Here is a 27,974-nt window from a genome sequence, read left to right on the forward strand (position 1 = left end):
ACAAGCGTGTCTGCATCTGACGTGCTCTGAGACAATTTCAAAAGATCGGATGATAGAATATCAGCTTTGAATGAATCAACGTCGATCGACCGAAGTTTCCTGTATGTTACAGTTTTCTTTACCGGAGGGGGCTTCGCTACAAGCGCATTGAACATTACTGCGAAATGATCCTTAGCTATTTTGCCAGAGCTATCTGATAATCCAGGATCGGTCACTACAACTGCAGATACTATGTTTTCCATGTCTCTGGTGATGACCACGTCTAAGGTATGCCCGTGGACGTGGGTTGGCCCTTTCACATGTTGATACATGCCACAGGATTGAAGCACACTGTTAAATTTGATGGTGTCGCGATCAGAAAGATTGGCCAAATGAAAATTCAGATCGCCGGTGATAATGACATTGTTGTCAATTGTGGCAAAATTTGTTAAGAAATCTGGCCATTCGGTATCCAGAAAATCTCGTGCATTCTAGCAATTCTTCTTTGATGGAGGAGGTCTGTACATAACGGCCATGAGCAATGTATAGTTGTTGATACGTACATTACACTCAATATGTTCAAATGTTGAAAATATATTGTCACTGGTTGAAGAGACTATTTTAACAACAATCACCGATTTATAGATCAGGGCCACCCCACCACCTCGCCCACTTACCTGGGCGTGGCACGTGCTGAGACATGCTTTATCGATTGAGGTGCCTAACCATGTCTCAGTTACAGCAATGGTATCTAGATCATTCGAGAGTATGAAGTCACTTAAAGATATCGTTTTGTTTTTCAAGGATCTTGGGTTTATGCAACAATTTTTTATGTTTTTTCTGGCCTTTAACTATTATTTGAGATTCATATTTAATGTGGGATAAATTCATTTTTCTCTTAGAGTCCAGCATTTCTTTGTTGAATTTTTGTTTAGGCTTTGATCTACATGTTGATATTACAGTTGGAATAGCTTCAGGTAATGCTCTTAAATTTGCCAAATTGATCCCTTGATTGTTATCCCAATTTCGTGTAAGCTGATAATGACCGCCTCTGGCAGATCTGTATGTCAAAATATCATAATCCTTTAATATATTCCATGTTTCTTTGTCCGGTCGTAAAAACTTTCTGGGTATGTTTTCCAACTTCAATAATTGGTCTCTATTGTATTTTATAAAGCACATTATGTTTGTGAGATTGTGTTCACTAAAATAGCATAAACTATTTTACAGGTAAAAGCAGCCTATTTCATTGTACATCCAATTGTTTTATCGAATAAAACCCACTTTCGAATAATGAATTTAATTTAAAATCACACAAATGTTGTCAGCATATATTCATTAAATACTATGCAAAAAAATCCTTGTTCTAAAGTCATCCGTTTTTACACAATAACACAAATTATCAAGAGCTCAAAATTTCTGCTGCCTACACTTGGCGCAACGGTTGCGTATACATTTCTTATTTGGATCTTAATGACTCAAAGTTCAGACTACGAATGTAATTGTGTCTTGCGTATTTGACATGGCTACATATGCACTTACCCTATAACTCGATCAGACAGAGGTTCACAAATTCACATGATGTCAAATGTCTATTGAACCATGGTGAGATTCAAGAACATAACCCGCAGGTAGCCACAGACCTTAACTTTAGACAATACCGCAATAAGAGCCATCCTTACATAGGCAACGACATGGTTCTCCCAACCACTTTCAGTTTTTAACCATAGGAAAATTAACCGATAGAGCTTGAAAGGTTTTATCCCGCCCACAGAAATTCCGACTGATTTCTAGTTTCAGGAAAATTGCTGTGTGACTTGGCGTTCTACTTTTATTTAATGATGATTTAGTGGACAAATATAGTTAGATTACTTTATGTTCTCATCTTCCAAAAACAACATCAAGCAAAGAATCGAAGCAGCGTCCTGCAATTAAAATAAACAACACATACATTCCAAATGGTGAGTAGGAATGTGGACAATATTAGCTTCACGCCATTAAGCCGATTGTCTTACATAACCGATCTTGTCCGAGTTTCGTCTCAGAGCCCTGAAATTTCGCTCCCACAAACAGCAGCCACCACAAATATAGCTTCAGCTAGAATATTGCATTAATGTTTGGAAAACAATTTGCATATCATAGGTCAAATTTTTCTTGAAGAACTTTTTTATCTTCTTATGAATGGGAAAACTATTGCCAAACTTCCATGGACTCGAAGCGGGAAGGTGACAGAGAGGGTGCCCTCCTCCTAGTGGATGGAGGGGTCCGCGATATCTACGATATCTGTAGACGATATACGTCAATATGCAATTAAATGTCTGGTATGATCATGTGCGCGGGGCTTTTTTCCATATATTCAGGCGCAATAAATGTTTAAATGGGTTGGTGTTTTATTAGGTTTTAAAACTGTAAATGGTGTGTTCTATCAACAAAAGCTTTTCTTTTTATTTCATGAAATTTCTTTGTTTTTCAATATGTTCGATAACACTGTATATCAAGCATATTTTTTAACAGTATAGGTTCTTTATATTATCGGTTCCGACTTTTCTTGCTAATCGAAAAAGAAATACAAATATATCAGATTGCGCTCATGGTTTCTGCTAGGATATACTTCCAGAAGGGAATTTAATTTATTTTGAATCATAATTATGTAAACTCTTTTCAGAAATTAATGTTAAACATGCTGTGAATGGACATTCCTTGTATTTCAGCTCGACTATTCGAAGACTAAAGAGAGCTTTACTACTCACCCTTGTTAGCGTTCGGGCCGGCGTCACATCTTGGTTAAGGTATTGCAAGTAAGCACATACTCCATGTATTGCATTGGAATTTTACACAAGTGCTCCCATACATCCAAACTACTTCATTAATCAAGTGACATAACTTATATTGAATGTAAATTGTCGACATTTATTATTGAACTTATAAGCACTGGTTAAGGTTTTGCCTGTAAGCTGACATAAGTTCATATCCCAGCAACGACTCCATGTGAGTCCAACCTATTTAATAAATCAAGTAAGATGGCCCTTTGTTATTCAACCTGGCATGTTACATTTAGTCAATATCACAGCAGATCCATCGCATTGAAGCTTTAGACCTGCATTTCCAAATGTTCGACCTACTTTATAAATAAAGTTAAAAAGTTACTCTATTTCGCATATAATGCATATAATGTTGACTTACACATTTTGGTTAAGGTTTTGCATGTATCCACATCTATGTCATTATCTTAGCATATGCACCATGTATTGCATTTAAGCTTTATACATGTCTTTTAAACAATTCAACCTACTTAATTAAGTGAAAAAGCTTTGAATTTTCCCAAATTATAGCTCTTTATTATTTGACTTAAAAATTATCTTATGGTTTTGCATGTGATTTAGTAACCACACGTTAGTTTATATCTCAGTATTTAGTAACTAATGTATGTTTAATGTATTGCATTGAGACCAGGAACCGATATCACGAAAAGTCCAATCTCAAACTCAATCTCATCTCATTTTACCATATAATACAAAATTTATTTGAAACAAAAATATGCTTTTACAATTTTTTAAAACACATTCTTTCATTGAATATGTTGATCAAAACCTTTGGTCTAGATTCCAACTGAAAACTTTTTTATAGCCAAAAATGTACTTTTGTACAATTCATTTCCTTTTAACATTTACTCAAGTATATGTTTTGCTCTAGAATAATATTTCTTTAAAATATTGTCAAAATCTTTCAATAACACATTCTATAAGAAAATAGGTTTACAAAAAGTATGAAAACAAGCAAGATTCTGAATAATACTATGCTTGTTTGTGGTAAAATGAGTTGAGATAGAGATTAAGATTTAACTTAAGTATTTTCGTGATATTTGGGCCAGACAAAACGGCTTTCAACCATCAGACCTACTTTAACAATTTAGTGAGATAACTCTATTTTGCGTATGATGCAAATCTTGGCCCTTTATAATTCAACATAAAAAATCTGGATAAGAGTTTGCATGTTACCATATTTAAGTAAATATCTCGTCAAATACTTGATGTATGACATTGATATTAAATATCACGTTACTCAACCATTCATCTTAATTTATCAAGTAAGATACCTCTATTTGAATATAATGGAAACTATGGGCCGTTACGTATAATTCAACTAAAATATTCTTGTTAAGTCATTATCTCAACAAATAAATCATATATTCCATCGAAACTTTAGAAATGTGTTGCCAATTATCCTATCTCCTTAATTAATTAAGATAGATAACACTAATCTGCAAATACGTCAAGTTATAGCCCTTTATTATTATACTTAAAAATTCTAGTTATGGTTTTGCATGGGAGCTTGCGTAAGAAAAAAACTTAGCGTGCAGTTAAAATAAGCGTAAGATAAAATAATAAGATCCAGGTGAGTGTTGTACATATACGTGTACTTATATAGCAAGAGCCTATATTCTTTTAAAGTACCATACACGATAGATCAAAAACTGAATAATACTACATTTGTACTTACAGTATTTGGAGATCTTGGCCACGCTTGACCTCTCTAACTCTACCTCTCTCAAACATGGTGAATACTCGTTAATGAGCTGTGCAAGTTATAAATGCACAATCTGCTGCCGTTCAAACATTAATTCCAAAGGCGAAAATCCTGTATTCCTGTATCCTGTATCCTGTGTTTATTAAAATGTATAAAAAAGCAAATGATGCTTTGTACTTCTTCAAGTCTTCTTTCTTGCTCGGGTCTAAAGCTCTTAACATACTCGGTAGGCTTTTATTAGCCGGATTTTTCATCGAAAAATTACGGGTTATAGAATGACGAAAAACCGGGCGTGCGAGCTTAAACAATTCTGCATTAAAGTTTTCATTTTATGTAATAAAATTAAGAGTTTTTATCCAATTGTTATCAAACTTGGTAAAACAATTTGTCGGCATGTTATCTTGAATATATATGAATATGGTCCATCTCGGGTCAAAAACTAGGTCACTAGGTTAAATCTTTAGAAGAGTTTCAAGGTACTAAATTCAACAATTTTTATCAAATCTTGATGAAACATGGTCAGAATGCTTGTCTGCATTATTTCTTGCATTTTTTTAATATGGGTCAACCCGGGTCAAAATTTAGGTAACTAGGTCAAATCTTCGGAAAAATATTTCCACGTCATAAATTCAACATTTTTTCATATCTTGATGAAACTTGGTCAGAATATTTGTCTGCATGATATCTTGCTTATTTTTTATATCGGTCATCCCGGGTCAAATTCTAGGTCACTATGTCAAATCTTAGGAAAATCTTTCAACGTCATAAATTAAACAATTGTTGTCAAACCTTTATGAAACTTGGTCAGAATATTTGTCCGCATAATATCTTTAAAGTTCTTTAATATGGGTCATCCCCGGTCAAAATCTAGGTCACAAGGTCAAATCAACAGTCTACAACTAAATTCAATTGCTATTTTATAAACACACATCCCAATCATGAATTTCATATCTACCCATATTTTTCAAAAATTTAAATTTAATTAACTATATGATATTTGTGTACATGAAATCTTAGATGATAAAGTGTGCCATCTAGGGTCAAAAACTAGGTCTCTGGGACAGATCTTATTGGAAAAGCTGATGTATTTATAAAATGTTCATTTTCCCTCACACAAATGGAATAGTTTCTTTTGATCAGGTTATTTGTATGAACGATATCTCCGATAAGTATATATATATGGGTCTTTTTGGTTATAAATACTAGGTCATTAGCTCAAATCCTAGGTTTTCAAAATTGCATCGTCAAATAAAAAATCCGGCTTTAATGCGGCGTTGGCGTCTTGTTGTATCTTTCAGAGATGTCGTTGCACTGCTAGTATACAACTATCAAAGGTCGTTTATCATTTCTTTCTTAAAATTTGGTCCTTGGTCATGCAAGAGTTTTAATAGAATAACATATTGGTAGAAACAAAGGTTCAATTACTTAATATTAAATTATATCATACAAAAACGTTTTGAGTTCATTTTTTCTATTAAAGAACCAAAAAAACATTCATAACATTAACATGCTAGTTTTGTTTTCACATTTGGGTGAAACATATACATATATATTTACTAATTCTGGAGGTAAGTAGTATTTGGTGATAAGTCTAAGGAGCTGTAGACATTCCATTTGCTTTGCTCTTTAGCCTCTTTAGCATCTTGAAGAAAGGTGAGTAACATAATGATTAATTGGTCAACCAGAGGTTATTGACAATGTGAGCTACTGAACTGTCTACTTCGTCTGTGTATGCCGACCAGTAGAATAACTCTCGTAAAAGAGATGAGGTTTTATCTTTGTCCTAATTTCCGATATCAGTTTAAAGACCTGAATGTACTTGGTTTCCATCAACGCTAGATAGAAGTTGTTGTTGTTCATTTTCATCATTTATTTCTGTCTCTTTGTGAATTAACCCTATTTTGGATTGTTAAAAACCCTCGTTATATGTTGATGCTATTTGCATTTAAGTGTCTTATCGATTAAAATCATCAAAGACCGCTCTTGGCCAAATATAATATATGGGGTCGTCTCGCTGTTATTTTCTTAGCTTTCACATGTCAATATTGTTCAAATTATTTCGCCCTAAGAAATTATGGTGGAGGACTCTCTTTTATATCATTTATAACGAGCGAGTGGTGAACCCGGATCTGTTTACAGAGCAAGACTCAATATGGCTCTTTAAATCTAATCTTAAAACAACAACAAAAACAGTTTTACTGACTCACACTATAAAATAAAAGATATTTTTTGTAGGGAACAATCAGTAAATTAAAAACAAACTTTTGTTGACATACGAAAGATCAAAATTTCTAAAAAGTCAAACAGAAGATCGCAGTAGAATCTGAGATCGTATCTTATGCAACGGCATCAATGGCGGATTCGAAATCTAGTGATAATGCAACCCAGGTTTTACCAGTTCGTTCTACTTTCTATACAAAAGAACTGAGAATCCATATTTCGTGAAGATAATCTGAGTTTCGGTTTGTCAGTTTTATACACAGGTGCATGACACAGAACCAGTGTGCTTTAACCAGGGTTACACATTGTCTGTAAACTTTGTCCATAGGACTTATTCTCTTACTGTGGTCGAATCTCATAGGAAGGCAGGTGGCAAATAATATTTCACACCCATAGATATCGAATAATGGATATACAGTCGACCTCCGATGGCTCAAACTCCCAGGGAAAACATCGAGCCTCGGAAATATCGAGCCAAGCGGGAAGGCTTACATTCAGTATAAAAAATCGGTCCTTAACATCCAGTTCGATCCAACGAGAAATTCGAGCCAAGCGAGCTCGTGCCAATGGGATTCGACTGTAAAACCAATTACATATGAATTATCTGATGTCACAGACAAGTTGGCATTAAAATTCCATTACCTTTATTTTAAGTGCAACAAGACTTAATATTATCTTAAATTGTCACACCATTAATAACATTGACCTACATTCGCCTTGACAAAGAAATGTTTGAAAAGACTCTTATTCTTTTTTAATTGGAAATAATGTGTTTTAAAACTACAGATATTTTATTTCTTATCAGGGAACCGTCCAAACGTTATTCACTTCGATAGAAATGCGTGCAGGTTTTAGGCACATCTTCACAAATTTATTTTATGCAGTCATCTTATCACGATATGCCCTTATCTTGAACCAAATCCGATCTTGGGACTTGGCAGACACACATCCATGTAAGTAGATATTCATGTTTAATAGGCTTAATTTCGTAAGTGTTGTTTTATATACCATTTTTATTCCATTGTTAAACTAATGTAAGAATAAGATTAATTCCAACAATCTGTCTTTACTTTTGTATTTAAGGACAGCCCATTTTGCCTAACAGGGGTGTGTGCATTTCTTTCGCAGAGTGAACTGTACACAACGTCTCCTCTGACATATGTTTGGAAGACTGGGTGCCAAATCAAATGAAAGGTTTGTGTTTCACTTTAAATATAAATTATATTTCATTCAAAAGGTTGTAAATAATTTCCATAAGCCACAACAAATTGATCTTACCTTCCACAGATTTAACGCACCTACGTTTTCAAAAGTAACCGGTTTTATAGTTGTGCCTTGCTTTCTTGAAAGGTACTATTTCATCATTTGTAAGAGGAAGTAACCACTGCGAGGAGATTGATATAATATGAAAGGGATTAAGAATGATGTATAATTTCCAAAAAAATGGCTGCTTCTGGTTGACAAAAGTATCATTTTAAACTCGAAATGTTGTTTCACCATTGGAAAAATGAAAAACTGACTTATTCCATTTTTATTTCAAAGGCAACAACTCTTTAAAAAAAAGCCTATAATTTGACTGTTTTGTCCTGTAGTGACAAAAAATACATGTTCCCGCTTATCTAAGCCTTTAAGAGTCTTATATGCTCAAAAGACTATTATCTGAAAAGGTTATCATCTGATAAGTGTCACGACTTAAATTCGGCCTAATGACCAATATTGATATCAAAGATAGATGTTTGTTTTCAGTGTAAGGTCGTAATATATTTCACAGAATGAGCACCAACAGCTATATTACTTTTGGTTTTCATGAGGTGAAATAAATTAATTTATAATAAAATGTTTGAAACAATGATATATCAATTTTATTATCAATTCTAAATTTTCACTCTATAAACCATCGGAAAGCATATGATAAAACCCATTGAGCATTGCCATTACAGTGATATTCAAATTGCTAGATGTTCATATATCCTAGTACATAGTGGTTTATCGGTTACTGTTACTGTATCAAAAATCATCAATTTACAACCCAAATATTTTTGGATTCGATTTTTATTGCCTGTCAACATAATTGTAAAAAAGGGTAAAATGAGGCTTGTAGCGCTCACAGCCTTTCAATGCTTTCAGTGCTTTCAGTTTTGCAGCCTGTGTAAAAACAGGCATTAATCAGTTTTGCATGCCGCAACATCTTCGGCACCTCAGCTTGTTCAAAACATATACGATGGAGTGCAAAGGATAGAAACTCACACATTCAGATAAATGTACTATTAACCATTTTTTTTTTTTTTTTTTTTACAATTGACCAACTGTCTTTAAACAGTTGCTTATGATGGTAAGGTAGGATTTAATGAAGTTAAAGATATCCTAGAAAGTTGGTTAATCATTATTGTGATTATTCAAAATTATTGAGTGAACAATAAGTAAGTAACATTAATTCATTGTCCAATTAAGATTTAAGTTCAAGATGATGTTTTTATGAGTTAAAAGGCAAAGTTGAACAATATTTCCTTCTTTGCTTGATTAAAAGAAGAAAAAATATTGTAAAGTCACTGCTTATTGCACTGCATGAACTATTGTAACGTTGCAAGAAGGTAAAGTTCTGCATGCGTTATTTTTAAATTGATGATAAGATTTCAGCACGTATTGAATATATTTTACCGTTACATTTTCTTTCTTCCTACTGAACATTCACAATTCTTTTAAAACGTCCTGTGTATGCCACATTGTTATCTTTAGCAGTTCAGTCTTACAATCCTTATTGTTAATCTAATTTTCTAAAAGCGTGATAAGCAGATATAACAAATCCTTGCACACTTACACATTTTTGCTGAATGTTTTTTAACTCAACACGAGTATAGAACACGATTAAACCTCTGTTATTTATTGCTTATGTTTTTCAGATGATTTTAGACTTTTTGAAATTCTTTGCTCAGCTTTTTGGGCTTTTGTCGTACCAATCAACCGAGCCGACCACACCTAACATTTATTGCACTACCACGGGTCTGACACCGTTTTTCCAACACCAGGATATAAACTCAGATGTTGTGCTTTTGATAAACGATGACATTTGCTTTACCGGAATAGATAACGGAGATTGGATTAAAGTGTCCGAGGTAGGAATCACGTATTTACATTTTCCGATATCAATAAAGGAAACTACAGGGACAATACCAGTAGCCGAACATTAAACAAGACTGTGTTCACTAGCGGTTTCAGGCGTGAGCCCACCCCCCTTAAATCGTCAAAGCTTCTTTTTATTTCAAATTAGGAGAAAATGGTAATACAGTACGCCCAAAATGCACCATTTCGGACTCAAAATTGTTAAAAAATATAATGTCGGAGTACCACCACTCCCCCCCCCCCGCCAACATTTTAAACCAAATATATTTACGTGCTGAGTCAAAAACTTACGCCTGTAATGTACGTCCCTATAACGTCATATCCTGGACCCGCCCCTTCTGTTAAATGGCACACGGATCAATAACAACAAACACTTAAGTAAGGGGTAAAACACTTCTTTTTATTATTTATCTTGCCTCAGATGTCAATATATCCTTTGACCTGGTCGTAGTTGTTTCTACATACCGGGTTTAAGGTTTTTGCAAAATATGTCATTACAAACTTTACTAAATTTGGACGTAGGCTATAGTAGCTGTAGTATTAAGATCACGAACGGAGGTGTGTTTGGCTATTGTTATCATATAATTTAAGCTGCTTCTGCCTTTCATAAAAGGTTCTTTTGTGTCTGTATATGCAATATGTCAGTTTTGTTTTTCTGCCCCCGAAGATGGGCATATTATAATCGCACCGTCCGCGCGCGTCCGTCTGGTTGTTCGTGTCCGGGCTATGACTATATCATGCAGGGAGGGATTTTAAAATAGCTGGTACACATGAATACAGAACATACATATGGCGTGCCGTTCGCAAGACCAACGTCCCTATCTCAAAGCACAAGACCACTCTTATAGATTTATCATCATGGAATGTTGCATGTATGCACATGCAGTAAAGTTATTCGTGTTTCTTGAACATGCACGAATACTATTTTGAAGTAAATTGGCGCATGCGTTTGGTACATAAAAGTGATGTGAAGCGTACAAGACCCTCGAATCTTCCTCAAGTGCAAGGGCACCGTAGGAGATTAATCCTTATTGAATGCTACATTTACTCTCATGGAGTATCCGTGTCCGTGCTGAAATTTTGTTATGCACGGAGGGATTTAAAAAAAAAGTAATTGATGGACTGACAGAATGATGCACACCCAATTGATTATACGTTTAATTAAGCTACTTAATTGTATTTAGACAAACTACTGCTGGCGGCCCCTTTTTCACACCTTCTGGTCATGTGACCTCTAATGGGTTTTTCTGGGAGCCAATTCCTCGCTCCATGCTAGTTATTACATGCGCGCTTACCAGACTGGACGCTTGCCATATGTTTAAATTAAATGTTTAAGATTTTTGTTTTAATTCGTTATATAAAGAAACAAGTGTTGTTTTAGGACATATATATATGTACGTTGACAATGAGTGATATAGAAGAAGCCACCACGCCGGTGGAGGGATTTAATTTTGATGGATGGGTAGCTACCCAAAAACTGTCGCGTAAGGTGTCGCAGACACTGAGACAAGAAGAGCTGGTTACGAAGGAAGCATTGAGACTACTTGTCGAAAGTGACCTAAAACAAATTGGGATGCCATTAGGCGCAGTGAAAATAATCATGCAGGACGTGAAAAGGTGGAACGGTGACAGAACTTGCCCAACTGTGCCAGTGAACACAGAAGCAGCCGGATTTGACTGTACCAGGGATATTCTTACAGGGGCAGGTAAGACACTTGATGCCCTTCTTATATCTGATGAGATAAGTGCCACATGTCCTTCTCCTCCAAATGGAAACGGACACTTCATGGACCCCCGTGCAATTCTTACAATGAAATCAATAACGAAGAAGGCAACGCATGTTACGCAGTTCCTTTCCGAAAAGACAAAGCGCCGACGTCAAACCCGTCGCAAAGAGTTAATTTTGCGGTCTGGGCAAGACCAACCAGATACTCTTGTGTTGAGGACAGACGAAGACCATCCATATCTAGGAATATTTCTTGAGGAATGGGGGGCAGGCAGCATGCGCGTGCTAAATCATCTTCTTAGTACAAACCAACTACCCAGAGCTGAGATCGAGTACTATTTGGCTTATACCACCAAGATATTTGAATTCGCGGAGAGTTATGAATGGAACAGTGTCCTCAATTTCGATTATTCATACCGGGAGTTGCAGGCCGAACATTCATTCCGTTGGGGAACCTTCTCGCCGCATATGGAAATGCAAACTCTCGTGCCAAAACGCGCACGAGTCCCAATGCAAGGGAGTCAGGTTAAGACGAATCGTGAGGACTGTCGCATCTTCAAAGCAAAAGGAACCTGCCCATTCGGCTCGAACTGTAAATACCGCCATCCGACCGCAAAAGACACCTCCCAACAACATTATAAGACAAAAAACCAGTATGGAGCCGATCTACAAGTTTAATATATGAGGCATGGGAAAGACAGATCCCCGCGGACTACTACGATCGTGAATATTTGCTGTTAGGGATTAAAGACGGTTTTCATATTGTAGATCAACGCAAACAAATTTCAAACTATACGGTTAGGTTTAACTCTGGCATAACTTTCCCTATCCTTGTTCCATTTTTGCGCTTGAATACATCTCCTTTTCTGACTGAATACTTCCTAAATATTTATGTCTTACACAATTTAAATAAATACAGCTTGCAAGAGATTGTACTTAGAAAAAGAAAATAACTTGACTTATTGAAAAATTGTGCTTTGGTCCCTCAATCCCACCTTGGTTCAATCAATAATAATTTGGTTATTCTAACGAGTTTTAAGTAAAATTTGCTAATACACACATTCTCATCATCGTCTTCTCTTTTTTATAGTATTTTCATAATTAACACAAGAAACGTTGTATACAATGACTTTTTTTCTGAGATTGTTAACTAATTTCAGGAAGTATATGCCTTGAAGCCATCACTTGTTTGGAAAGGCGATGAAGCAAATTTCAATCCCGAAGAAGCTGAATACACACATGGTAATTGAGTTGTTTTATAGATATTGAATAGTATTAAATATATATTATTCATTTGAGAATGCAGCAATATACCAAAACCCGTATTGAAAAATATTACAAATGCAGAGCTAGATTAAAATACATTGCGATATGTGGTCGTGAGGTAATTGCAGAGTAATTTCTTAATGTCCCCTCATTAATTAAATCTTACGTATAATTGTTATCAGCTTTATTTAAATAATCATGGTTTACATCAAACTGTGAAAAAAATAATCCAACTTGAATGAACAAGCTATTAATTGTACTCTGGTCATTCGAAGGTTTTTGTTTTTACAGAACGAAAGCTTCATTATTATTCGAAAACCACAATGCTTACTCGTCATCTAATATCGAACCAATCATACCGTATTTCTACTTTTCAGTGGTGTGTGCTGAGTCCTACCAGCAGCAGTGTATGAACTATCGGGATACGTTTGATTACTTTTGGACACGAAACCAAACAGACGCCAGTCGAAGTATACACAAACGGCAATTTGGTAACCTAGGTAAGCAAGTTTATAGTTGTGGTATTAAAAAACAAGTAAAGTAATTCAATCAAATTTAAACCTTGATAATAGGAAAGATGAAATAAACAACAATAATTTCTTGGTTCTAATTGTTATATTATAATATGTTATATTATAATATAAAAGTGTGTATATTTTGTTATATAAGAGGGTCAGTAAAAATAACTGAGCCATACCACATAACTCTTTACATTAGGTAGAGAGAAAAACTTCTTGTTTATAATCCCTCAAAGCAATCTCCCTTGGACCAAATGACTGTATTCCATATCCTTGGCACCGCCTTGATACCGGTTGCTAGGCAACTTAAGTTGATTCGTCGGACCTCCCCGTTCACGACTCACGCTAGTTTATTTTAACCATCATAACGGATTCCTCGAAGTGGTTCTTTCATTTTGGAAACAGATCGAAATCAGGGGGTGAAAGATCTGGCGAGAACATGGATGACTAACTACTTTCCAGCCATATCCATCCAGTACAACCTTACTTTTTTGGGGTGACGTGTTGTACAAAATGAGCGTTGTGCTGTCAATAAGTTAAGCGCTTGCGGCGTAATACTGGACGGAATGTTGTTCATAGGAACTTCTTGAAGTAATCTTTATTTACTGCTTAATCCGCCGGTACCCAAGTGATGTCAATTCGTCGCGAAATCCATGTGCAAATATTATCATAATCTAGGAAAGTTCTTCGTCGTTTTCTACAGGTCTTGGTGAGTGTTTGGGATGCCATTCGCTTCTCTGTCACTTCAGTTCAGGTTCAAAGGATCGCATCCAAGTTTCATAAAAAGCAACGATTATTTGGCTTTCATTTGTACTAATTCCTCGCCTGCTTCATCGTGTGAGTGAGCGAGCGATATTCACATGCTTGAGTTTTTCCGTTTCTGGGAGCATGTGGGGTACTCAGCGAGCAGCGATTTTCCTCATTTGCAAACGTTCAGTCAGAATGTGATATGCCGACCCGAGACTTAGTTCCAACTCACAAGCTATTTCATCGCATGTGTATCGTTTATTTGTGTTTTGCTAATTTCCAACATTTTCATATTGTTTGTCGCAGATCAAGTCCTTCCGCACAGGTGCTTGTTGCTAACGGCATTTCGCCCATTATTAACTTCTCACACCCATCGCTTGATAGTACTATATCCGAGTAGACTCTGAAGCAACTTCACCAAGGGCTTTTAGAATTTCAGATGCGCTTTTCCCTCGTCTAACTTCAACCGCATTTTGTTCTTCGCGCCTCCGCGTGAATGCTACCTCCGCCATGACGCTACGAAAAATGACGTCCCATGTAAATGACGTCATGTTACTTTAGTTTTTTCCAGCGCAAAAGATGCACAAGGTATTAGACAACAATCATGTCAAATATTTTTACCGTGTATGAACAAATCATGAGGTATGGTTCAGTTATTTTTGATTTACCCTCGTATATTGTTTATTATTGGACAAGTCAATGGCTTATTATTATTATTATCATAATTATTGTTATTATTATTATTATTATTATTATTATTATTATTATTATTATTATTATTATTATTATTATTATTATTAAATAACTTGAACACTTCATTAATAGATATAATTCACGAATGAATACTGTTTAGTGAAAACATGTTAATGGAGGTTTTTCTCCGTTTCAACAGCACGATTGTTTACCTTACATTCATGAAAATTAGCAAAAATGATTAAGCTTTAAATACTTTTGATCTATAGCTATCTATTAATTCCGAAAAGTATGTAGTAGTCTGCGTGTTAACATATGACCGGATACCGACATGTGATTACATTCGCTTAAAACGTGGCAAACATATCCTAAAAATATTTCTTTTTTATAATTCGCAGGAAGTACTGCCTTGTGGAGCTCGTGGAGCAAATGGAGTGAATGTTCAGGCATATGTAACAAGGTGGGCGTGCGAACGAAAGAGCGAAAGTGCGAACTTTTGAACAAAGTACCGTCTACTGCTTGTAGTGGAACCAGTGAGGCATCAGAAACATGCAACTCCGATTGCCAAAGTAAATTCGATTACTTTTTGTTTTAACTCATCTTCGTTGTCACCGTGTTCAATCGTTACGAAGTAAAGTGGTGGAGATAAAGTTATTAGTTGTGCCTCCAAAAATTATGATTCTTATTTAACTATTTTCAATATGTAATATACCATATTATGCAGGTGATCAAGCTATTACACGGCGCCCTATCACGCTTTGCATTAATGTTTTTCTTGTATCATTAATAAAGTATAGACTACAGGGACAAACGCAGTAGGTAAAATAACTAACAAATACCTGGTTAACGTCACAAGGCTACGAATTTACGATGTTAACTGTTTTGAGAACTCGACCAGTCCAGTTACTTTGAAAACCTTCCAAGACCTGACCTAAACTTAACTAGACCAAAGGCAAATCACATTATGCAATACAAAAAATGCATTCATTCTTAGATTAACAGTAAAATGATTTCAAACCGATTTCAAACATTTTCTAAATGATATACTTCTAAAACAATTTGGGTAGTTTTATCAGCAAATTATTTCAAAATATTTGAAATTAACAACAACAGTCAAACTCTTCAAATCGTTGTTTTTTTTCAGTAGAAAACCCAAATTAAAAGAGGCTGTTGCCTTTTTTATGTTGGCTGCCTTAAGTGCTAGGTAGTAAACAAACCGGAAAAATGGTCAGTTGTCGTAATACCAGGTATCTTTGTACAGATTATATCATTCGTGCATAAATCTTTTAAGCCACACCAAATTGATAACTTGTTCATCAGATTTTTTTCCAAAAAAATAATGGGGCAAGCGAGCGAAATAATATTTTTTTTTATTTGTTTTGCATTTAGCAAAAAAGAGGAGCGAGCAAAGAGTGAACAAATATATATAGTCATTTAACTCGCTTTTGCTCACATTTTATTCACTTATTAACTAAACAATGATATTGTAAAGTAAAACAGTACAAGGATAACATCCAGTGAAAGAATGATAACACTAAAATATAATTCTATACAAATATTAGTTTTGATATCAAACAATTGCTATTTGAGATCAAGTAAATGTATTTCTTTAAACTATTTCATAAATGAGAGAACTCAAAACCAGTTTTCCAGTTTTTTAAACCTTTTTGAAAAGTTTTTTTCAAAATACCCTATTCATGGCTAAGTTAAAGCCTGGACACAAGCACCAATGGTCACAGTCACCTGCCTGCCCAATGGCATATCCAAATCTATTTACTAGGTTTTCCACTTTTCCTTAGGAAAACTTGGTTAACATTAATTCTCTATTAAAATACATTGTCATATCTCATGCCATGGAAATGACTTGACAAGGTGACTTGAAAAATGAATAATAAAATGAATAGGCATGTGCAATCAAATATAAACTACAGCTATCATTTTTGCTTTGACTACACGATTGGCCTTGGTAGCCATCTAAGTTCTGGAAGATAATTTACCAAAAACCTACACCTTATTGTAAACCATTTCAGCTGAAAATATATCACAGAAAATTCCAGCCAGCGCCAGATTAATTTTAGGCTTTCTCAGAATTTAACGTCTATCTTTTTTAAACTTGCGGATTTTCCTTATTTTTAATAGATATCTTGTTCAAATTTAGACAAGTAATTAAGAAAACATAAACATATATATATAAGACACTTTTACTTCTGTTGTACTGCAAATACTGATTGTATTAATTTTCATATATAGCAAAAACATATTTCAAGAAAATACAAGAATATGCAATATTTTTTCATAGAAAAAAAACAAACAATCAGCATAAATATTTAACACTTGAATGATTTCCATATATAGTTTAAATATACACATGAACATCTAAAAAATCTACAAACATTTATTCGCAACACAAAGTGTGATTAATACCTTTTTCCAATTACACAGTCTGACACCATTTTTTTTTTATCCTTTTTCACTAATATAAAAAATTACAAAATATACACAATCTGGCTTGTTTGATGTTTTTTGTGTGAATGGTAAAACTCATGGGATTGCATGAAGCACATAGGAATGTCAGTCAGGTTAATTTTTAGGGTCATCCTACTGTCCACGAACATTGACTCATGGTGACTAAGGCCTCCACCACAAGCACGCCCTCGTTGCCTCATCGGTCTTACTGAACACTGCAAAGCCTAGCAAAGCCTAGCAAAGCCATTATTTATTTTAACAAAGTAAGTTTAGTAGGACTTATAATCGTTATTTAATCCCGAAAAGATGACTTTGTCGTATTAATGACTTATTGTGAACGAGAATAAGGCATATTTGCATGATATCTGCATGATACAATATCTGAGTCCAGCAAAGTCGAGTAAATTGAAGCAAATTCAGTTTTATTTTGTACAAAGTCAATGACTTAACACGCAGAAGTAATATTAAAATACAAAAAGATGTCTTTGTTGAATAAATGACTTTATGAGAAATAAAATACCATATACTTTCACGATACAATTTCTAATTCAAGCTACGTCTAGCAAAGTCAAGCAAAGCCTAGCAAAGTCAGAGATATTTTGAACCTAGTCAATGAATTAACACTCATAAGTAAGATTTAAATATTAAAAAAAGATGTCTTTGTTGGATAATTGTTCTTATGAGAACAAAAAATATGCATACATGCATGCTACTATATCTAATTCAAGCTATGTCGAGCAAGGTCGAGCCGGAGCGAAGTCTAGCAAAGCCTAGCAAAGTCAGATATATTCTGAACAAAGTCCGAGTTATTCTGAACAAAGTCAATATATTAACACTCAGAAGTAATATTCAAATACAAAATACAAAAGGATGTCTTTGTTGAATAATTGACGTTACTGGAACGAAAATTTGGCATACTTGCATGCTACAATATCAAATTCAAGCTACGTCGAGCAAAGTCTAGCAAAGCCTAGCAAATTCAGATTTATTCTGACCAAAGTCAATATATTAACACTCAGAAGTAATATTCAAATACAAAAGGATGTCTTTGTTGAATAAATGACTTTATGAGATCGAAAATTAGGCATACTTGACGGTACAATTTCTAATTCAAGCTACGTCGAGCAAGGTCAAGAAAATTCTAGCAAAGTCAGGGATATTTTGAACAAAGTCAATGAATTAACACTCATAAGTAAGATTTAAATCTAAAAACAGTTGTCTTTATTGAGTAATTGTTGTTATGGGAACGAACATTAGGCATACTTGCATGCTACAATATCAAATTCAATCTACGTTGAGCAAGGTCGAGCCGAAGCATAGTCTAGCAAAGTCAGATATATTCCTAACAAAGTCAATATATTAACATTTTTAAGTAATATTTTAATACAAAAGGATGTCTTTGTTGAATAAAAGACTTTATGAGAACGAAAATACTTGCATGATACAATATCTAATTCAAGCAAAGTCAGGCAAATTATAGCAAAGTCAAGCAAAGTCTCGCAAAGTCAATCAAAGTCATTTTTATTTTGAACAAAGTCAATGAATTAGCACGCATAAGTAATATCAAAATACAAAAAGATGTCTTTGTAGATTAAATGATTTTATGATAAAAAGAATAAGGCTGATGTGCATGAAACACTACCTGAGTCTAGCAAAGTCAAAGAAATTAGAGCTAAGTCAGTTACATTTTGAAAAATGTCGATGAATTATTTTGATTGGCTTAACCTATAAGGAGGCGGAGTGAGCAACGGGACGGAATATTTTCATTGGCCAAGGAATACAGAGCACATTATGTAAGAGGTGTGAATATTCTTATTGGCTGTGGACGGGTTGACGGAGGTGTGAATGTTTTCAGTGGCCGAAAACTGGACAGCGGCCGGATGCGATGTTGTTTATGGCCTGTGTCAGTTAGGCCATGAGCATTAAAAGACACCTGAAGCCATTTGACACCTGACAAATGTCGTATTATTTGTGTTTCTGTAATGTACCGAGTGTGACAGTAATTTGTTAGTGACCTTTTTGCGCAGTTTTGGATACTTGCCTTATTTAACTAATTGCATCGGTGTATTTTGGTGATCTTTTCGCACTGTTTGGTAATAAGGAATTGTCGACGCTTAAGTTCTTTAAATGATTAAAAAAACAAAAAAGGATTTTTTTATAGAGGAGTGTAGACGCTCTATTATAACTAAGTATTACAAACAAGGTAAATGTAACGAGCTTTTCGAGGGAGTTGGGGGGGGGGGGGGCAATTAGGAAATTCACCACTGGATAGAACCGACATGGGGTAATAAAATTAATCCTAGTGACAACCTCTTTCAAGTGATGTATGATTACTGATTAATGATAAATGCCAGGTGTTTTAATCTCCAACCGTTGATAGTAAACAACTTCTGTGTATTCAGATATTTTCATTTATGACAGTGCAATAAATATTCGATGCAGACCAGCAAACCGATACTTGGTAGTAATGAGAAAGCCAAAAATGATTCATAAAATTCATTTATTTAGTTATTTTGCATACGTGTGCATTTACAAAAAAATAGGTAATACTTATAGTAGATAAATGTGCATTGTTATAATAAAAAAAAAATATTATTCGTTATTATTAACAGATACTCGATAGCAATGTAAGAATGAGAAAAATAATACAAATAAAAAGTATTCAATTTAACACAACTATTACAAAATCGGGATGTATGTGAGATGATACAAATGGATACTTATAGTAAGAAATGTTCATTGTTAGAATTAAAAACAAGAATATTAGTCGTTATTATAAACAGATACTCGATAATAATGAAAGAATGAGAAAAATAATACAACACATTATTTCTTGATTCATACGCTTGCTAATGGGTACATAAATACACGATTATTGACTTTGCTAGACATTGAAAACCAAAGTATATAAAACACATAAAAATAAATAAAAATTAAACTGACTTTGCTTGACTTTGCTAGGTTTCGGTAGGTTTAGATAGGCTTTGCTAGGCTTTGCTGGACTTAATAATCTTGAAGTAATGTAATTTTACAAATTAAACACAATATTTGCAATAGATTATACATTTTCCAACTAAATATATAAAACTCATAAAAATAAATACAAATAAAACAGACTTTGTTTGGCTTTGCTAGGCTTTGCTGGACTTTACAATCTTGAAGTAATGTAATTTTACAAATTTAACACAATATTTGCAATAAATTATACATTTTCCAACTAAATATATAAAACTCATAAAAATAAATACAAATAAATAACAATAAAACAGACTTTGCTTGACTTTGCAAGGTTTTGATAGGCTTTGCTAGGCTTTGCTGGACTTTACAACCTTGAAGTAATGTAATTTTACAAATTTAACATAATATTTGCAATAAATTATACAATAAAACAGACTTTGCTTGACTTTTCTGGATTTTTTTGCATATGAATTAAATACACACTATAATACTCTGATCTGTAGCAAAATAAAAACAAACATGCATAAATCATAAAATGTACAGTACTGTATTTTTGAAGGAACCATACAGTACAAAAAATACATCATATTTGCTATATTACCAGCAAAACAACAAAGAAGTTAAAATACACACCTGAAGTTTTTACCTGGACAGGTGTAGTAAGCATAGATGACCGATTGGAAACTGTCTTTTCACTGTAACGTTCATCCGAATTCCCGTAAAACATGTCTGAACCAAATTCACTTTGGATAATCACTGTCATTCACGATAAAATTCAGCACTTCTATATACGTTTAGCGGGAGCCAAATTTAAACAAACACATTTATCCAAAATTTAATCAAACTTTAAATGGTGGTAGAACTGTCATTTGTTGACGTAATTTTCAAGAATCAGGAAGTGAAATGTTGCCAAGTGAGTCTCGATCATCTAGACGCTTGTATCCGGGTATAGGTTACACACCACCATTGTCATTTCCTCTATAATCAATGTGAAATGATTATTTTTAGACAACATTTAAAGGCATTTCGAGCGAATGCAGATTATGATAAACATATTTATTCTTATAGTACAAGCTTTAGATTACCTTTTAGCCAATAAAAAAGGGGGGTCAAGTTATTCCTAAGAAAAATCTCTCCACTTGAAAAACAAACTCTAAAAATTGCACAGTCCGCCATGACAGTTCTTCCAAAATGACCTATAGGGCAGCAGTTTATGCTTAAATCTCTATTCTAAATGATAAATCAAGCAATAATAGATACTCAAGGTATAAAAGTATCAGGAATAATGATACTTTTGATTTACAGTGTATTGAGCATGTGAAAACATGTTATCAGTCATAAAAAACATTATTTTTTTATTGAGAATTTTTCACACAACGGAAGTACATATGACGCAATGGTGACGTCATACCTATATATCGTTCATTGACTCTAACATGATTGAGCCGGTGCTTTGATAATTGTAACGATCGAAAAACGCGGTTATAAGGCTACATTCTACTAAACAAATTAGCGCTCGTAAAAAATAACATTTTTTTTAGATGGTGCGGGCGCAAGTGATAAAAAATAAAAATATTTTTTTTGCTTTTCTTAAGAAATAGGTACGGAAAATCCGATGAACAAGTTATTAATTTGGTGTGGCTTTACCACATTTAACGATAGCTCCGCAATCATTTACAAAGTGAGCTTAATGATTTTAAAGTTGCAAGTTTTATTCATACCCCAGGCCCACATGGGCATGGGAGTTAACAAACGGCATATAAATCATATATATATATATATATGGGAGTTTAGTTTCTTGAAACACCTCGACAAACCTTATCACAAAACGACCGGCTGACGGAGCACTGTCAAAACATTTTATTGGAAACAGGTTTGTCGAAGTGTTTGATAAAACTAATCAACTTATCAAACTCCGGTAATAAAACGAAGGCGGCGCTCTTTAAGCGGCATAGACTGCCGTTTGTTTCATTTAAATGGTGTAGTAAACGAAAAGTTATCTTCGATTTAAGATTTCATTTTAAGCAAAATGTTGCCTTCCGATTTAGCATGTATGACGTTATTTATCACGTGGTATACACACACCAAGTGGTTTGGTAGACATACTAAATATATTCCAATTTCAATTCAGTTTTAAAAAATTCTGTACTTCAAACACTTTGAAGATTCATACCCATTGTCCTCTTGAAGTTATAATATACTGATCATTCAATGATGATTTCACTTTATTCTTAAAGTAATATTAATTATGTATTCTCTGAATTATCCAAAACTCAGAGCAACCAATTCTGTGAATATGTTTCATCTTGGCAACCCATCTACAATCTAAAAATACCCTTTTCATTTAGATTATACATAGTTCTATATATTTTTTATTATTCTTTACCACCAACCATTTACTCCAAATATTTAACATTCTAGAGTAAATAATATTTTCAATGGAGTGGCTCTAAACTCGCCTATCACCATAGTGGTTGGAGAAGACATCTTTTACTTTCTTTTAATTTTAACATGTACTTGTAAAACTAAAGTTAAAATTGGGATATGACAACACTATTTTTTCAAAGCCCCATACTTAGGAAACAAATGATCGAATGCTTTCTATGGTTATACGTTGCGCAATAGTATCTCTTATGTTTTGACAAATACGAAATAAACAGAGCTCATCGTGCAATTATTGTAACGACATTGTACATTTGGCAATTGCGTACCCAAAAGCCTCGATCGGAATCATCTTGCTAATGAATGAAAGTGTCTTAAGGTTGGTACGAAATATAGTATATATTAACCTATTTTCAAAGATCTGAATCGAGGAGCGTCAGTATTTTGACTGTTATATTGTGCTTTTATCCATTAAAAGACATATTTATTGCGCATTTTGACCGTCTTAGAACACGACCAGTCGGTTAAGCTAGTTTTGGCTATTGCAAGAACGGTCTACTAGTGAAAGTCGTCCGGTCGGTCGTTAATGTCGAACCCTTTACACTGAACGAGAGTCAAACAACCTATAACAACATACACTGCACATGAATCAAACTATATGTGTTGAATACATGATTTGTCAACGCCTTTGAACAATCAGCGAAGCAGAAGTTAAGCTTAATAACTAGATAGCCAACTTCACACTTATTCCAAAATATGTATTCCTCTAATGCGGAGCGCCAGACAGGAAGCTACTGGTACTAAAATTTAACGTATTTTAGTATTGAACCCGGGACCATTTTATTTTCTAAATTTAATAAATTTTACCACTACTGCAGCAAAATCATTGCAATGGTAAATCTTAGAAGTCTTATTTTCGGGCATAAATTTGTAGAGACTTCACCAGCAGCGGCTGCACTTAAAGCTCTTAACTTATTAAGCCATAATTGCATCAAAGTCGGTTTCTTTCCGGTAAAATTATGGATTGAAATTTAGTCATCGACAAATTTCATAAACTAGATGTGCTACCCATTTGGCCAATCGTTTGATACCTTCGTCGTTTTGAAAGTGGAAAGAAACGGAACCCACGACTGATCATGTCCGTTATGTGTACCGGAATGGGTCGCCCGATCCACGACTGATCATGACTCTAAGGCTCTTCTTCTGATTAGTATGTGTTCCGCATAATACACGTCAATACATACACGCTCAAAAATCATAATTAAAATGCGAATTAAAATCGTTGAAAATTCGCTTTATTTAAACACGTTTCAAGGTTAGAAACAAGTGTGTAAAACTAAAGGTATGGTTGAAAATGTTATATTTCTTCAGGAATTTATTTGGTTTCCATCGACAGAATATACCTACATAAGAAGCTACAAATGTATGTTTTTAGTTAATTAGAATTTTGTTTTGTTTTATAAATATTTAAGAAAGAACGTAATACGAAGAAGCTTCTAATAGAGAAATATATACCCTTTTACGTTAGACAGTACTTGGACATCATGGGAAAGATGGAGCTACTGTCCCGAACCCTGCAATGGTACAACCACACGTCTGAGAAATTGCAAGACGGACAACTGTACGGGGTCAGATTTTGAACAAAAAAGCTGCACACAGGATTTATGCAGTGGTAAGCATTTAAAAAATCACATTTTTATTTTAACTTTCAATAAAGGTTATATCCAATGCACACTTATGTGAATTTCGCATGCCTGGTGACGCCATATCATATTTGTATCTTTTTGAAACGGTTTTAAGTATAGAAAAAAGACTATGCCAAAAATATAGCGAAACATATATTACAAACAAGCTTTTCGGCCTTGAAAGACTGCATAAAGGTCAATTGACGAACGATGATAGTTTAAACAAGAACAAAAATATATACACACTGTAATAACCTCATCTATTTATGATTTTGTTCATTTATTTTTACACATTTGTTATTAGAAAGCCATGCGCTTTCAAATAATTCCAAAAATTATTATGAGGTCACCAGGCTTGAAAATTTAACATTATTACCAATGTCTGGATTAAACGGTCAGCTTAATTTGTACATCGTCGTTAAAAGTACTCTGGGAATTCCAACCATACATTGGAGAGAGGTAGCGCGTGTTTAAAGCAAATAATGTAATTACGTTATTTCAGAGCTGTAGCTAACCTTTTGACGAAAATTTGTTGCTAGTTGTATTTCACTCGCACATAGTTTAATTGTGCACTTCCTGTTTAGCGAATAAAATCAAGATAAGTATAAGCAACGTTGACAGTATGTCTATTTTTTATTTCTTAATTACAGTTGATGGAGAATGGACAGACTGGGGTGAATGGAATGAATGTTCCCGCTTTCAGGGAACAGAAGGCATACATATTCGGTATATAGTGAATTTATGTTTTTTCCGACCGCATAAGAACAATTGACAACTCCATAAACGGTTGATAGTGAAATTATGTTCAAGATTATACCGCTGTGAAGGGGCAGCTGATGACATACATTCTCAGTATAAAAGAACATTATGTTGGAATTCCCCGCTATATATGACGGCAAACATACTTAGTATACAAGAACCTTATATGTTACAATTTCCCGCTTTGTAGGGACGGCATCAGTACTTGGTGTACAAAAACATTATATGTTAGAGTTTCCCGTTGTTAAGGGACAACTGAAATCATACATACAAGAACCTTATTTGTTAGAATTTCCCGCCAAAAATACTCGGTATATGTAAGACACTATATAATTATGCACCCCTTAGGTAGAAATAAACTGCTTCCGCTACGTAAGAACAACAGGTGGCATAACTATACACATGTTTTTTTCTTTAGTGTCATGTGACCTGTTTAATTTAGTGGCATGTGACCTTATGGTTATATGATCAATTGCAAGGAGCCTAAAATTGGCGAGACTTCTAATCATCAGAAATCAACGGTAAATTAATATCTCCCCAAATTATGAATTCATTCTCGCTATAGGCGTACACACCGTACACAGCGGCACCATCGTATGATGATGGCTTTGACGAAACGCTATTTCTCAGCACAGGGGCAGGTTGCGTTGTTTTGACACACCACGCCCCCGTCCGTTTTTTTTTTGTTTTTTTTGACTTGTGAAAATTGGCAAAAAAATTTTTTTTTTTTATTTTTTTTATTTTATTATCTTTGTTACAAAGATAATAAAATAAAAAAAAATCTTTTTTTTTGCCAATTTTCACAAGTTACAGTTACCACATCATATTCTTACTAAAATTTGGAAAAAAGAACGGACGGGGGCGTGGTGTGTCAAAACAACGCAACCTGCCCCTGTGTTTCTCAGTAGTAAAATTATCTATTTCGAAAATAATAGTTTGATTGGTAAATTAAGACAATGGAAATTCTTAATCTTAATCTTACATTTGTCGTATGTTTGTTGATAAGGGGAACACACTATGTATTAATATCAACACTGCCATGTGTTTGTTCTTGATATTCAGTATACAATTTAGCCGGACCTCAACCAGCAACCAGCATGCATTTTCGGTATGAAGAAAAATCATACTCTGAAATTTATCATTATATGGTCATAATTTATGATGTACACATTATACACATTATACATACAAAAGGTTTATTCTAAGCATATGTGTATGGCGACAACTTAAGATGAAAGCGAAAATTCACGACATTGCTTTTATATTGTTTTTTCTTGTATTAGATATCGTCAGTGCGAAAATCCAATGGCATCGAACGGAGGAAAAAAATGCGATGGATCTGGATTTGAATTTGAATCATGTTTGAATGGTAAGATTTTGAACGGTAAGAATTTGAATAGAGACCATTTGGTATTTTGGAACACATGTCATGACCTTCTGTGCCAGTATACAGCGACAGTTCACGTTTTAGTAATGGATAAATATCATCAATGAACTGCCACCATTTCATGCTGTACACAACTCACAGCTTGTCATGTTATGGTTTAGATAAATAACAGCATAATATGTATTTTGTGTTCTCAATCTTTTAAAGGTAAATAAGGCATAACATTTAACCGAAGTAACGGAGTTGTCTGATATCTTACATTATTGAAAGTGACGCTCTTATACATACACATGTATAACAAACACACATTTTGAGTAATACACCTTTAACTACTTACTAAATAATATATTTATGGGAATATTAATAACTGATAACAAGATTGTAACCGTGTATTTTATAGCTGCAAACGCAAAAATAGTAAATGATTGGTGAGTGCTAAAATATTAACTGTGATCTACTATAGTCTCATAAGGTAGCAATACCATGTTTTCTGCGCCTTTATTTTATATAAAACTCAGTATCCTTCATAAGAACTATTGTGTTCGACATTTATTCATCCTTTTTGGCATATAAAAACAATTGTATTTATTTTAGTAAATCTTATTTGGTAGAAGAGTTGTAGGATTATACACTAATCAACTTTTCTACTTGATCACTTTTCAAATTCCAATATTCAAAAGAAAACTATACAAATTAACTCGAACGTGATAAAAAAAATGGCATGCAGTTTATATAGCAAACCAATTTTGTTTTAATCTGCACCAACTTTATTGACCTATAACCCCTAATACACACAGGTTTTCCATTCATTTAATGACATAATTTACCGAAATGGAAAAAAAAAACACCTACATTTATATACACAATGTAGTAGAAGTACCTCTCTATCGGACCCCACCTTCACAAAAACAAAATGAAAAAGAAAGAAAAAAGCAACAACAACAACAACAAACAGTTTGAACAAAAGCGCCGTCAAATTGTATGAAACTAATATTGTTACATGTGTATTAATCTTTCATCATTTTAGCACCTTTCTTTTTGAAATACAGGGAAGCTCATTTCCTATAGCTTATTTCATATAGCGCGAATCTGTAAACATCTGAAAGTTCAGATATTTTGATAAGCACCAATACATTGACAATCGAACAACTTTGTCAAATGCTTGAATAACCACTAATACAAACACTTGTAAAACTTTTGTCATATTCTTGAATACATGTTCAATTTTTATTGGCACCATGCTTTGAATATGTTTATGGGCCCAAAGGTTTTCATTGGTTTTGTCTTTAATTCAAATTATATTATGTTATATGCAACTTTTGGTTTGGGGAGTAATTATTTAGATTAACCAGTTCTGTTATGATTTTAACAATAGTAACAAGAAACGTCAGCAATATGTTTCACATGTAATAGGACCTGAATTATAATCGTTTTCAGCATTTTTGATTAAAACCTCCCAGAAAGGTGACCGATTAGAAAAGTCGTTCAGTGTGACACCAAAGTAGATCAACTTATATTTCCGTCAGCCATTTATTTGAAAC

The 27,974-nt window shown here is 34.0% G+C and overlaps 1 protein-coding gene across 1 annotated transcript; it reads left to right on the forward strand.

Moving 5' to 3' along the window:
• Nucleotides 1-240: 240 nt before the first annotated feature.
• Nucleotides 241-27,938, forward strand: LOC128215968 (uncharacterized). Its single transcript, XM_052922567.1, has 7 exons — nt 241-267; nt 9,627-9,839; nt 12,733-12,814; nt 13,216-13,338; nt 15,195-15,365; nt 24,131-24,274; nt 27,871-27,938. Exons 1-7 carry the CDS (start codon nt 241-243, stop codon nt 27,936-27,938), a joined length of 828 nt encoding a protein of 275 aa, XP_052778527.1.
• Nucleotides 27,939-27,974: the final 36 nt, after the last annotated feature.

This window comes from Mya arenaria, chromosome 14 (assembly GCF_026914265.1).
Source record: "Mya arenaria isolate MELC-2E11 chromosome 14, ASM2691426v1".
Taxonomy (NCBI): Eukaryota; Metazoa; Mollusca; class Bivalvia; order Myida; family Myidae; genus Mya; species Mya arenaria.